This window comes from Rhododendron vialii, chromosome 3a (genome assembly GCF_030253575.1).
Source record: "Rhododendron vialii isolate Sample 1 chromosome 3a, ASM3025357v1".
Lineage (NCBI taxonomy): Eukaryota > Viridiplantae > Streptophyta > Magnoliopsida > Ericales > Ericaceae > Rhododendron > Rhododendron vialii.
This window is the reverse complement of record NC_080559.1, coordinates 33,917,934-33,931,784: the sequence shown is the minus strand read 5'-3', so window position 1 is coordinate 33,931,784 and position 13,851 is coordinate 33,917,934. Positions and strand designations below refer to the sequence as shown.

Below are 13,851 nucleotides of genomic sequence, written 5' to 3'. Positions count from 1 at the left end.
GATAAAAAATATGTCTATTAAGCCCCCCCCCCCCCCCCCCCCAGGGTCAAAATCCTGACTCCGCCACTGATTACACCTTATCCCTTTCAAGTTATAAGTTCCGATAAAAAATATGTCTATTAAGCCCCCCCCCAGGGTCAAAATCCTGACTCCGCCACTGATTACACCTTATCCCTTTCAAGTCTTGTCCTTTTTAATTAAGGGGCGTGCGAGGCATTTACTCATTCTCTCCCCCTTTTCTTTTCCCAACACAAGAGCAAAGAATTTTTCCTCCATCTTTTCCAGCACATGTCCCAGACCTCTCTCTCTCTCTCTCTCTCTCTCTGGAATCTTCACCCTTCTCTCTCCTCTGCTCTTCAAAAACAAAACCCACTGTAACAACACCTAAACACAGTCGATGGCTCTCAACTGGACCAAAGAAAGAGTAAAAAATGGTTATCGTCTGCCATTTCTGTCTCCGTCACCTTCATCACCTTTCCCCTTCTTCCTCGAGCGCAGAAACCCAGATCTGAAAGCTATTTTGTTGTTTTGGTTTTAACCCGAAAACCCAACCGGCCACTTGTGTTCGTTTTCTCACTGGTCTCAATTCAAAATCAGGTGCTCATTTATCCCACCAATGTGATCGGTTTGGTGATGATATTAATGTGTCTGCAGCTCAAGTTAGAGAGGACTTCAAAACAAAGTAGATGAAAAACCGGACCCGATTCGACCTGTGCACACCCAATGTTAACCCTAGCTAGCAAATGGTACATGGAATCACAATTCCAGAGATGCAACTACACCACAAGAAGAGATTCAAACAAAAAGGGCGGAAATACAGGCAGTATATTTACACAAGCAAGTTTAGTCCGACTTAAGAAAGAAGTAATAAAGGACAAAAGAGACTGACCTCAAAGAAATCTGATGCATCAATCAATGAAGTGAGAGAACAAACTAATCTCAAAATTGGAGCAATGATCATTCGTCGTTTATCAACATCCACAGATAAATCTCTTCCAAACTTAGCATCAACCCGCCTTAGACTTCCCTGCACAAAATCAAGCACAAAATGCATAATTGGAAAGAAATAGAAGAGGCTAATTGAATGCAAGAACAATACCTTAATCTGCATATTGACTGCCCTGCATGATGCGATATGTTCCAAAGCACCCATAGAAAATAGAACCTGGGCCCCTGATTTTCCATATCTGTAACATATTCTCAACAATAGAGAGAGTTCTGCCTCCAGAGTACAAACTCGCTGCAAAGAATCCAATGAACGCCCACCATCCTAAAGTTACAGGGGAGGGGAAAATGATCACTTTGATTTGGGAGTATAAAGGCAAAAAATGACTGGAAGGGCAAACAGGCAGATTATAGCTATTACCAGACAAACGCTAGCAAGCCACCTGGCTAGCAGCAGTTCTGAACACACACTAGTGTTTCTGAAAACAAAGACGACTAAAAATAGAGATTTCATGCAAGGAACATTTACCTGATAAGAAAGATTGCTGATGCTCATAAAGCAAGACCTAAGGAAACCTCTACTTTGAAGTTGGCTTAAGAAAAACTTCTCATAATCAATACAAATCATTGCATCCAGGACATAGAGTGATATTGTCTTTCCAGATTCACTGCCTTGAGTAGCATCCTTCATAACCTGAATGTTAAAATTGAAAAGAAAAGACAAAGAAACATGCATTTTTGTAAGCAAAACAAAGTGACGGCAACTAAAGAACATAGACAGCATAAATGACTACAAAACAACCTGAATATAGCTCAGACTACCCATTTCATTTTGCAGTCCTAATTCAAGCCCCACCTCACAACCTGAACCTGAATGTAGCTCAGACTACCCATTTCATTTTCCAGTCCTAATTCAAGCCCCGCCTCTACAAATAGTTAGCCAGCTACAATAAGCAACAAACTTAAATTTGACTTTCAATCCTAACTCCTAAGGCTGTAACAAAAAAGGAATGAACAAGTACGGTCTCAAAATGAGTTTCCTAACAGCCCCGTAAGACCAATCAGTTTCCTCCACCTATCGTTAGAGCATTTTATTCTTGCACAATATTACCATTCTTGTTGATGTCGTACATATGATACAAATCTATTTTGGAGTTCGAGAAAAAAAATCAGTTTTAAATAGTTTTAAAATCAACAAACAACAGAGGGGAGTGCTTAGCTCCATAGATAACCAACAAATAAGTCAACAATCAAGAATTTATCCATTAACATAAGCCAGGTTGAAAGAAGGCACACAATAGATAATGCCCACGCAAATGCAAAAGGAAAAAACTAGGATGCAAGAGGAGAACAATCCAAATATGACAAAAGCAAACTCCAAGAGATGACAAAAGAACAAAGACGAAACATAAGACGTCTCACCCACCAAATCTAGGATTGCTTGAGCATCTTTCTTAACAATTGAAAAATTGGCCCGAGCTAATTCTGCCTGCTCTTTGTCAATCTGCAACCACAGTTCTCACAAATTTAATTCGTGACAGCCATACATCAATGAAAACCTTTCGCCATAAAGAAGTTAACACTTCCAAAATTTCACACCTTCTGGAGGTCCAAATCCTCAGCGTTTTGCTCATCAAGCAACAAGAACTGCAGAACCGACATCGGAACATCCGGATCAAGCATATGTCTACAGTACTGGAAGTAGCTAAGAAGCAAGGCATATTGGCTGGATGCAGAAAATAGTAAAGGAGGTCAATGGCATACTACTAAAAGTAAGCAATTAGGAGGGTACAAGGACTAAGGGTTTCACAAAAATCATACCGTCTTCTCAATGCTTCCGATGATTCATTTCTAAGGATTGCCATGATGAGCTTGAACAGGATAGAGTTACAAGCTCCATTTGACAATTGTTTAGCCATGATTATATCAAGACATGTTACAGTGTCAGCATTTAAACTTCCAGGGCATAGAAATCTTTCATCACGCAGCTTGGCCATGCATGTAAGAGCAACCTTGGGCAATGATGGTAATGAAAAACGTCAAACAATACACTAAGAACTTGCTGGAAGATAGTGTGAAGTGTTTTGAGGACACTGTTCATAAAAAGAAATATACTACCTGTGTCAGTATTATCGCCATCTTCAGTGAACAGTCTGGAGAAGCAGAAGCACACAAAGAGGCATCAAGCAACCTGTCAGTACAGAGAGTGAATTAGTAAGAGTGCCACTATCTCAAAAGAAGAAAAGACAATGAGAAGGAGACTCACTGAAATAAAATTTCGGATCGATTTTCAAGAGATGATATTCTTCTGGATGCGGAGACCTTCCAAAGCAACAAAGGGTGAGCAAAAGAACTATTAGTATCATAGCAAAATGCAAATTGAGAATTCCAAAATGAACATAGAAATAAATGAGTAAGAAAATGAAGACACTGACCTCAACAATCTGAGACCAGCCAGTTAACATATGAAGCTGGGCAGCTTGTTCTTCAAGGTTCTTATTATACTTCCATCCCCATCGTAATAACTGCTGAATAGTATCACTTACCTCATTGAGCTCAACTTCACTGCCAAAAGAGCTCAGTTGGGGATTAATGGCGTTGCATTTCTGCAAGAACAAACTTATAAGTATAATAACAAGAAGAGATACCCAAAAAGTCTGGAGAAGAGAAGGGATATTAAGCCACAAAACTCTTAGAAAACGAAAATCCATTACACGAAAATTAAAAACCAAATAAGGCAACCTGCCAAAGCTTATCGCGGAATGCAGCAAGATCAACCAAACGATCACCCCGCTCTGAAAAGTAATAAATACCTCCCTTTCCAGAAGTTGCTGGATTCCTGAGTATATCCTCAGCCTACAAAACACATACTATCAATTACAGCCAAGGGAGAACAAAATACGAAACAGCATCAAGTTTTTGCATCATACCAGGAACCCGTATTTCATATTAGAAACAGCCTGAGAATACTTCATACTGGTATCAGGAGACCTGAACTGAACAACTTCAAGCATTTCCAGCACCTAGAAATTGAAAGAAGGAAAAACTGATTAGCTTCACTCAAAGAGAAGGCACAAGAAAGCAAGTTCTACAAAAAGAGAGGAGCAGATTTTAGTGATGGTGAGGGTCCTAGATGTTTCTTCTGATGGTTGTGAGCAACAGCTAAAGCTCCTCAAAGGATTAGAAGAATGTTTGGCCTAACAAACCAAAAAAGGACTGGATGCATAGCCGAGCAAGGCTTCAAGAAGCCAGTTATTTCTTGAGTATGATGGACCAATGTACCCTGGAACGTGGGTCATACCGGCATGAGGAACGGGAAAGAGTACTTGGTACGCCACATGTCTAAATTTTGGTGCGCTAGGGATAGGCTTCTTGAGGAGAAATTATCTGTTGCTGCCCTTGGGGCAACACACAGGTGGTGCCTTCCACCAATTAGAATTTGCCCAACTTAATTTGTGTCAGACTTCTGCCGGTAAGGAGAAATTATTCGTTGCCCAAACGGATTAAAATTTAAACTTGGAACACCGACACACGTTCTTCTCTCCCACTGCACACAACCTTCTCTCTAAAATTAATTAAGTGTTCCTAATTTCAATCCGTTTGAATGGGTGAGAATATTTTATTTTTTTATCATTTAATTCTAAAAGGTCATAATTAAATTTTGACTATAGGGCTCTCGTTGATTAGCCCTAAGAAAGTTTTAGAATCAAATATCTCTTAGGACTAACCAACGAGAGCCCTAGAGTCAAAATTTAATTATGACCCTTTAGAATTAAATAATTAGAAAAATAAAATCTTCTCACCCATTCAAACGGATTGAAATTTGGAACACTTAATTTTTCAACCTGCAGTTTATATATTAAAAAATTAAGTGCTCCGAATTTCAATCCGTTTGAATGGGTGAGAAGATTTTATTTTTCTAATCATTTAATTCTAAAGGGTCATAATTAAATTTTGACTATACGGCTCTCGTTGGTTAGTCCTAAGAGATATTTGATTCTACGACTTTCTTAGGGTTAATCAACGAGAGCCCTATAGTCAAAATTTAATTATGACCCTTTAGAATTAAATGATTAAAAAAATAAAATCTTCTCACCCATTCAAACGGATTGAAATTTGGAGTACTTAATTTTTCAACTATATTTTTTAATTTATAAACTGCAGGTTGAAAAATTAAGTGTTCCAAATTTCAATCCGTTTGAATGGGTGAGAAGATTTTATTTTTCTAATCATTTAATTTTTAAAGGGTCATAATTAAATTTTGACTATAGGGCTCTCATTGGTTAGTCCTAAGAGATATTTGATTCTACGACTTTCTTAGAGTTAATCAACGAGAGCCCTATAGTCAAAATTTAATTATGACCCTTTAGAATTAAATGATAAAAAAATAAAATATTCTCACCCATTCAAACGGATTGAAATTTGGAGCACTTAATTTATTTTAGAGAGAAGACTGTGTGTAGTGGGAGAGAAAAACGTGTGTCAGTGTTCCAAATTTAAATTTTAATCCGTTTGGGCAACGAATAATTTCTCCTCCCCCGGCAGAAGTCTGACACAAATTCAGTTGGGCAAATTCTAATTGGTGGAAGGCACCACTGTATGTTGCCCCAAGGGCAACGAATAATTTCTCCTTCTTGAGATAAATATGAAGAATAAATATTGCTCCCATATTATTCTTGCAAAACACAATGACCGAATTTTTTACATTTTTTTTTAACCAAAATACCTACTCTCTAGATTTTTCCCTTAATAAGCTGACTTTGGAGGTGTTCCACTTTCCAAAAGAAAAGTACTTTTTGGAAAAAGAAGGTAATTTCAAACTCAAATATAATGAAAATGAAAAAAAAAAATTCAATTTTTTTTGCACCGTTTAAAAGATCTTAATGAGATCTATCAAACAAGATCCATATTGGTAGGAAAATTATTTGCGTAAACACATGATTTTTGAACTTGAAATTACCTTCTTTTTCCAAAAAGTACTTTTTTTGGAAAGTGGAACACCCCCTTTGTTTTATTAAACTTTGGGGATCGCTTTAGATCGCTACATTTATCGTTCTGGAACTGAAGTACCATATTTAGGAACGTCCATACTAACACGTAATCTGCTAGGTTGGTAGTATTCCCTGGTAAGTGGTAACATGGTGATGGACGGGCCAAGGGTGGTGAGGTCATCAGACAAGGTAAACAATATGTTGATCAAAATGAAAGAGTTCACAAACTCATAGTTGCACAAAGCGGAAGCAGAAGCAGGGCGGGAGACCGAGATAAATAGAACATTCTTAAGGTTCTGAGCACCTATATACTGCAATTAAAAAGTATAACCATATTGTATAAAACACATAGTGCTAAAATATATGTTAGGACATCAACAAAATGAAGATAGATGTCCATTGCTATTTGTTTTCTACAGATACCAAAGCATAATATGGTAATACAAAGTACTAAAATAAATTTTGATAATATTCCATACAATCAGATGGCTGCCAAGTGTTTTATCTTGCTTTGGATTTGTTTTGGTTCCATTCCACTTGGGAACACAATTCTTTCTCAGTGGAAGTGAGGTCCTCGGGAGAATCTTCTTAGTTGCGGAATCGAGCTTCTAGAGTGAATACGTCAAGCCCAAAAAATCCTTTGACTAAGGACTAACCGAGAAACTTTATTTTGATCCCCAAAGAAAGGGTATGTAACATAACAGAAGCAGGGCATAAACAACATTCAGCTTCAATCATTTGATATAATTATTAGCAAATAAGAAAACTGAACAGAGTGGTAAGTATGAATACCTTACTCTTACTGATTGTTCCGGTTCCCACAATATCAGCACTATTCTGAAGGAGAAACGATTGAGGTATATTAGAATCTGTGCCATATTCGACGACATCCTGCCCAAAAAGATGAGCAAGAATACTTTGGCATGCTTCCCGATGGCTGGAATTAGCCATATCAGCGGTGTGTAACTCGATAGACAAAAGCTTCAACAGCCATGCTCTCTACGAAAGGCAACGAAATAGGAGAAAGAGTTAAGAATCAAATGCTGCATAAGCAGAGAATTTGAGAAACACACAGTTAGTTATGAAGTCCCAGTCCTTTAACCCGAAGAAAATTTCCTACATGCACATTGGTAGATATCAAAACAAAAACACACGCACGCACACAACCAACCAGAACAACATATAGCCACTCAATAGGAAAACATAATTGAATCAGATAGCATACACTGTCATGTTTACGCCACAACAATAGTTTTCCTTGTGTATACTGTAAGTCTTAACAAATTGAAAGCATGTCTATCTTCCAAAATGCAACGTAACTGTTGACGTCAGCCGAATGACTAGAGGCTCGATTATCAAGTTCAATATCAGACGAAACCACAGAGAAATAACAGAGAAGGAACGAAACCAAAATATTGCTTCCCTAAACTCTAAAAACAATTAAACTTCAAAAAATGCCCACTCATACTTTCAACTGAAATTCAAACAAACAAATTTCTAAGCTATTAAGGTGGTGACAACTCTTTATACGATACTCAAGTAACTAAAATATGAACACACCACAGAAACCACACCCGGGCCACTGCCCTGATCCTCTGGCAAACAGCAACCAGTATTGCAACAACATTGTCTTATCAGACGACTAAAGAAAATGAAAAGAATAGGCATGGATACAGAAATGTACACCGCACAATTTACTCAAGAGTAATACCACTGAGAAATGCTAAAACCAGAATAACAGGTTGGAATGACATTCACTAATGATAAAAATGATAAGACTCAGTGAGAACCTGATGGAGGGAGCTGATGCGAAGCGCTTGAGTGCTATTTCTTTTTGGAAGCGGAGCAACTCCAATTGTCTCCAGGTGCTGCCATGAAAGACGCAAATTTTGACATATGAGCGGTAAATCATGCAAGCAGCAACATACATACTGAAAAGCTTCAAAAATTATCATTGACAACAAATTGTACCTTTACAAAGCATTGGTACTTTTTATTACTTAAAAGATCCATGGTAGGGCCACCTGTCAGTGGATCCGAGCATAACTCAAAAAGAAGCTGCATGTGGCAATCAATCAGCATTTCTCTAGAAACACGACGAATTTAACCAATGTCATAAAATAGGTGACAAACAAACCTGAAAACCAAATTCATGTAGCAAGGCATTGATATCAGGCTTTGAAAGCTTTTCAAGAATATCGAGCATAACCTTCAAGCAACTGGAAAGAACATAAAGAATTCACAAATAAGAATCCAAAGCAGTAACCATAACTAGTAATAACACCAGTTACTGATCGCTACCTGTAATGAAACTTAGGCTGTAGCACTGTCCTTTCTACAGGTGTGTCAAGATCAAACTTGAGCAGTAAATGTGCAATATTTGGAGCTGGGCGATTAATATTGTCAATAAGAAGCTGCAAAAGTGAAAAGATAGAAATACTTGAGCATCATTCAACAGTAACGCAAACATACAGAAGGACCCTTTCAGCCACAGCCCACCAAAAAATAATAAACGAACAACAGTAAAAGAAGATAGAATTAAGCAAGTATAACCTGGAGTTACCTGCAATATGAGAACGCCGGGATCCTCACTACTGTTCTCTATAATCTGGCTTTCTTCTGATCGCAGCTCCAGGCAGGCAGCATAATCCTCGATCAAAGAGCTTGCAGCATTTGATTTTAACAGCAACTGTGCAAGCCCAACCATACGAGAACTGTCGCATGCACAGAGTCATTAAGTGGCCACACAAAGATTCGCACTAAAAGAAAACAATTGAAAACACACACTATCCAATCCTATGAGCGCTTTAAGTAAGAAACAGAAAGTATGCACTTGTGGAAACCTTAGGATGCTCATAATTTTGATAGAGCATTGCTGAATATGGGGGTGAGAATCATATCTGACATACTCCAACAGAGCCACAATTTGATTATGATCTTGGGAGAGGATGACATCCAAAGGCTGCAGTAAAGAGGAGCAAATATAAAAGTTGGATAATAGAAGGTGTTGGACACTCTAAAACAAAAGCAAAATATTGAAAAAGAAGAACATTAATTGAGCAATTACACATGAAAACTGTCATCCAAAACTTTGACTAATGACATCCTGATAAATCTAGAATTAGCCCAATTCTACTGGTCAGAAGTTTGAATAGAAGGGGAAATACCAATGATAAACAGCCAAAAAAGAGGATGATAGAGGAACACTAAGTGGTAAAATGGAATTATCTAATGTCTCAGGTAAAGAAATAGACAGACTAAAAAAAACCCTACATTTTCCCATTGGCAGATAATGAAGATACTGAAGATACATCAAAGACAGCCTAAATTCATCAATAGATAATGAAGACACATCAAAGACCCTAGATAATTCCATCAAAATAGATAATGAAGATACATCAAAGACCGCCTAAATTCATCAATAGGAGTAAATTGTAATAATCTAATAAGGCCATCACTAGCCACAATTATTAACTTACATTTTCCCATTGGCAGCTTGATAATTTACAAATTACCCATTAACATAAATTTGGTTATTACTGCATGACTCCACACTGCTAAAGTGCAAAGCAGTGATTCAGATTTGACAGATTCAGAATGAGAAAAACTGTCACTTTTTCGACCTTTAATAGGCCATGAACTAGGACGAATCCCTTGCTCCATCCAAATGTGTAAAAATGTGACCACGTATTGGCCCTGAATACGCTGACCTTTGGGGAAAATGACAAGATATTGGAACATCAAATTGGAAGAGAAAAGGAATTTGTCCATTTTTTGGGGTCTCAAAGGGGAGAATTAATTTGTATACAAATCATAGGAGCCTCCACGACTCCACACTGCTAAAGAACACAGTGATAGGAATTCCTTTCGATCAAGCCAAAATGCCAATGCAAAAGAAAAAGGCATATTGGTTCTTTGGCAAAATAGCCCCGTAACTTTGGGAGAAGGAGTGCCCTTTGGCAGCATCCACTAATCACTTGTTTGATATACAAACCCTAACTCTTGTCTGTGATAACGAGAGTTATAGGACAATGGACACCTACCCCTAGTCACCATTCATCACTCCAGTATAAACTGCATCTCCCGTATCTAATTGACTTTTAAGGCGTGACCCCTATTCAACATACCGTCTTCCACCCAGCAACAGGTATGAACTGACAAATTAATCCAGTTTAAGTTTTGCTTCCTACAAATCAAGGATCAAGTAAAAGTCACACATCATTGTTCTAAAATATTCAAAAACCGCATTTGTGCTTCATTTTCATTACCAATGCACAAGTGAGCACCAACTTTCAACTCCAAGACAGTATTTGAGAAGCTTGTATTAGGATAAACAAATACTAAGTACCACTTAAAACCCAGAAACATTAGATACCTGGTAGAGAGGGCGCCAGAAATCAGATACTGTTAGGTCCTTCTCCAAGACCAAGATTATGATCTCCAAAGAAAGCATTACAGCTTTTTCTAGTAGTTGACCATAAATTTGATTAGTGCGTTCAGAAATGATGGAATTAACACCCGGCAAAAGAATACCCATGACATTTCGGAAGACAATTTTCCCACTCATAAAATCCTGTAAAAATTTATCATCAAATATTGTTACCTAACAAAAGAGCCAAAGTCAATGAAACATCATAAATAAAAGGAGACAGTCCAACAAAAACCAGCAGTGAAAAATCTCATTTGCGGAGAATAAGCAGCAAGACTTCAACCACAAGAATAAATACATACTTTCAATAACTCTATGATAGGCAGCTGCATTTGAAATGAAGCAGATTCGGCCACTGCTGAGGGTTGTGATTGGTCAATAATATTGTCAACATCCTCATCCACAACGTCATACAAGCTTAGTATCCTGCACAATGTAATTTGTTGCATAACAGACATTAGCTTCTTTACCAACTGATAGATGATGCTCTTTAAAGAATAGAAATTGAGGAAGACAATAATCTAAATCCACCGCAGAATGTGAAAAGGCAAAGTCTTGCAACCTATGTAGCCCAGGAAAATTAAAATCAATGCCATGACACCAACAAAATCAATCGAAAGAAGTAGAAATAGAGTATAACTAACTGCCACTTCTTGGTGCTCACATTCGAAAATGCTGGAGACAAGCAATAACTAACTGCCATTTCTCACAAGGGTCTGCATAGGCTCTTTGGGGGAAGGGACCAAACACATGATCATATATGAACCTAAAAATTCCAATGAATCTGCAAAACACGTCACCCAGATTTAAAGTGAAGCATACAAAAGAAAGAAAAATGTCATACAACTTGAAAGGAAATCAAGGCCCAGTACCTACGCCCTCTATCACTGACATCCTTTTCTTCGGAAATAAGCACATTTAACAAGTTGAGGAAAGATATTGTTGAAGGGTATTGTTCTCTTCTTGCTTCTATTTCATTTAACTCGAACCTCATATCATACACCTGTAGCAATCATAGTATAAAAACCTCGAATTAAAATTTGCTTGAATGGAATTCCTTAAGCATCTAAATCCTGATTGCATCTAATATCCAGTTGTATTTCCACTTAAACCAATGTAAACTCCCCAATGCACAACACTGTGCCGTAACACTACTAAATCAGAAAAGGTTGAATCTTCCCGTTCCCGCAATACAAGTCCTATGGCTGCAAGTGAGCTGAATGCTAGGAAGCACCACCACACCTAGAGGTTGCCGTATCCATGTCAAGGACCCGATATGCCAGGGACAGGCCAACATACCTATGGGACAAGTCACATGGCATGTCCAGTTAATTTTAGCATCTTTTCTGGTGGGCCACGACAGGCAAACTGGGACACAGCAGCGTGGCCTTTGTAAATATTTATAACTCCAAAAGTATTGAACTAGAAGTGTAAAATAACATGTTTATGTAAATAGGCATACAACATCGGTCGATTATCCATTCGATAGGAATCCTAACGTAAATATTTAGTGGTTACAATGTAGGTTTGCATAACCAACAAGATTATTAAAAAAATATTGTGGCCCACGCAGTGTCCGTGGCCCCATTTTTGAGAATCACTATCTCATCCGTGTCTGTGTCCGACATAGGCTGAATGTTAGTGTGTTCGAGCTCGGCTTGCCGAAACTATTTTAGTTCAAGCTCGGCTCAAGCTCACTTGCGGTCGGCTCAAGCTCACTTGCGGATTAGCAGATCAAGCTTAATCTCAGCCTCGCCTGGTGATTAAGAAGCTCGAGCCTAGCTTGACTTGACACTGTAATATAAAATAGCCGAGGTCAAGCTCAAGCATGATCAGACTAAACTAGGGTAATTATGTACATCAAGAGAGAAGAAAGCTGTGAGCAATATAAACGAATATCAATGGCAAGTAAATTAAGTGCTGCTAATCTATTTTAAAAAATAATAATAATAATAACCTGTGCTGTCATGGATGGTGTGCTGCTCCCGGGATGAGGCCCCACAACAACTGGAAGATCATATTGCTCAAGGTATCTCCAAATAGTATCCTTTAATGTCGGAGAAACTCGAACGAAAGTAGCTATAGCATTACGCAAAGCACCCTAACAACCAGATGAAATGCACAAGACAACCATTAGCAGAAGAATATAGGGGCAGCTTCTAACCTTCTATGTAGGGGACGAATAATGATCATTTAGAGAAACCAAAAAGATGGAGTCAATAAGCACCTTCAAATAAGGAGGCACATTTTCATAACCGAGGAGCTTGAACAATGGCTCAATTTCAGGAAACCAGTTCTTTGTTTCAGTGGGATTCCCATTTTCCACTACCTGTAACATGGAGAACAGTTATCGAATCAGCCATATCTAAATGGTCTGAGATGGATACAACACAAGATAATATCTCTCTAAAAGAGCAGTAGTGCATATCATCTAGAAAGGAAACATGAGTCAGCACTAAGTTTCCTATTGATGGCAAAAATGGGACTAGACTTCCAACCTTCATGCTCATAGAGAAAAGAAAGGAAGATTTAAGACTATTTAGCATTAAATGACACATAAACAATATAAAAAAAAAACCATAAAAAGGTTGAGAGAAGAAGGAAAAGCATAGAGCAAGTAGTAAACAATAGAGACGAGGCCAAAACTGCAATATTAGAAATAGAGGAAAAAAATTACGGTCACGGTTGTGACATGGATACAAGTTATAAGACTCAAATAACCATTTTCTGGAAATAAGTGTAAATAATCACAACTGGTCCATATTCTAATATTACAATGTTATTGATATAGCACTATATCATTATATTTAAACCTTTAAATTTCCTATTTGGGTAAATTGGGGGAACAAAATCCTTTAATATCTATTTTGAAATGTAATAACCCCAACACTCATGAAGTGTTAGGCTTTGGGTTGCTGGATTTACATAGCCTGAAGGAGTATTAAGAGGTGTGAATTCACATTGTTTTGATTTTAATTGTTAGCAGAACATCACCAATTACTGCGCGTCCAAAACGTTGCCTCGTGGAAATGGCACCTCCTTAGAAGTATGATAGGTTCATAGATACTATCATCTTGATTGATAGAGCAAACTATAAGTAAATTAGAAGCCTAGAATAGAGGTATAATGCTCCAAGCCGATCAAAAAGAACCGTTAAGAGTTCGGAAAACAAAATAACACAAGTCAAGACCTTCTGCAGAACATTCAAATATGCAACAAGTGTTTTTGCATCCCCCTCCTGAAATTCCGGTAACATTGCCCCAGGACTTTGAAGGGACTGTTTGAACTTCTCTTCATAGATTGATAAACAATCAAACAGAGTACTCCACCCAATAGAGCGAAATGTTTTACCCTGAAGTAATTCGAAAACCTTTGAAGCTCCCTCTTGACTAGAAGCCTGAAAAGAAAAAAAAAGATCAAGAAATCAAAGTAAATAAAATTGCATCATCTTGATAAAAACAACTGTTCTCATGCAACGGAGGTAAC

The 13,851-nt window shown here is 37.8% G+C and overlaps 2 protein-coding genes across 2 annotated transcripts in view; one reads left to right on the top strand and one right to left on the bottom strand.

Annotated features, from left to right (window-relative positions):
- Positions 1-13,851, top strand: part of LOC131320229 (ribosome biogenesis regulatory protein homolog) — a 79,454-nt gene that overhangs the window by 28,021 nt on the left and 37,582 nt on the right. The gene's annotated exons all lie outside the window — the stretch shown is intronic.
- Positions 1-13,851, bottom strand: part of LOC131320226 (nuclear pore complex protein NUP205) — a 28,791-nt gene that overhangs the window by 6,542 nt on the left and 8,398 nt on the right. Inside the window, exons 13-37 of the mRNA XM_058350851.1 lie at positions 13,556-13,762; positions 12,593-12,694; positions 12,323-12,466; positions 11,238-11,368; positions 11,030-11,149; positions 10,668-10,791; positions 10,312-10,509; positions 8,780-8,898; positions 8,500-8,650; positions 8,238-8,350; positions 8,074-8,155; positions 7,908-7,994; positions 7,727-7,804; positions 6,729-6,935; positions 3,876-3,968; positions 3,688-3,801; positions 3,381-3,551; positions 3,212-3,267; positions 3,064-3,136; positions 2,767-2,957; positions 2,545-2,671; positions 2,372-2,449; positions 1,475-1,639; positions 1,100-1,270; positions 890-1,027 (exon numbers count right to left, since the gene is read on the bottom strand). Coding sequence (XP_058206834.1) covers positions 890-1,027; positions 1,100-1,270; positions 1,475-1,639; positions 2,372-2,449; positions 2,545-2,671; positions 2,767-2,957; positions 3,064-3,136; positions 3,212-3,267; positions 3,381-3,551; positions 3,688-3,801; positions 3,876-3,968; positions 6,729-6,935; positions 7,727-7,804; positions 7,908-7,994; positions 8,074-8,155; positions 8,238-8,350; positions 8,500-8,650; positions 8,780-8,898; positions 10,312-10,509; positions 10,668-10,791; positions 11,030-11,149; positions 11,238-11,368; positions 12,323-12,466; positions 12,593-12,694; positions 13,556-13,762 — 3,240 coding nt within the window. The remainder of the gene's footprint in view (positions 1-889; positions 1,028-1,099; positions 1,271-1,474; positions 1,640-2,371; positions 2,450-2,544; positions 2,672-2,766; positions 2,958-3,063; positions 3,137-3,211; positions 3,268-3,380; positions 3,552-3,687; positions 3,802-3,875; positions 3,969-6,728; positions 6,936-7,726; positions 7,805-7,907; positions 7,995-8,073; positions 8,156-8,237; positions 8,351-8,499; positions 8,651-8,779; positions 8,899-10,311; positions 10,510-10,667; positions 10,792-11,029; positions 11,150-11,237; positions 11,369-12,322; positions 12,467-12,592; positions 12,695-13,555; positions 13,763-13,851) is intronic.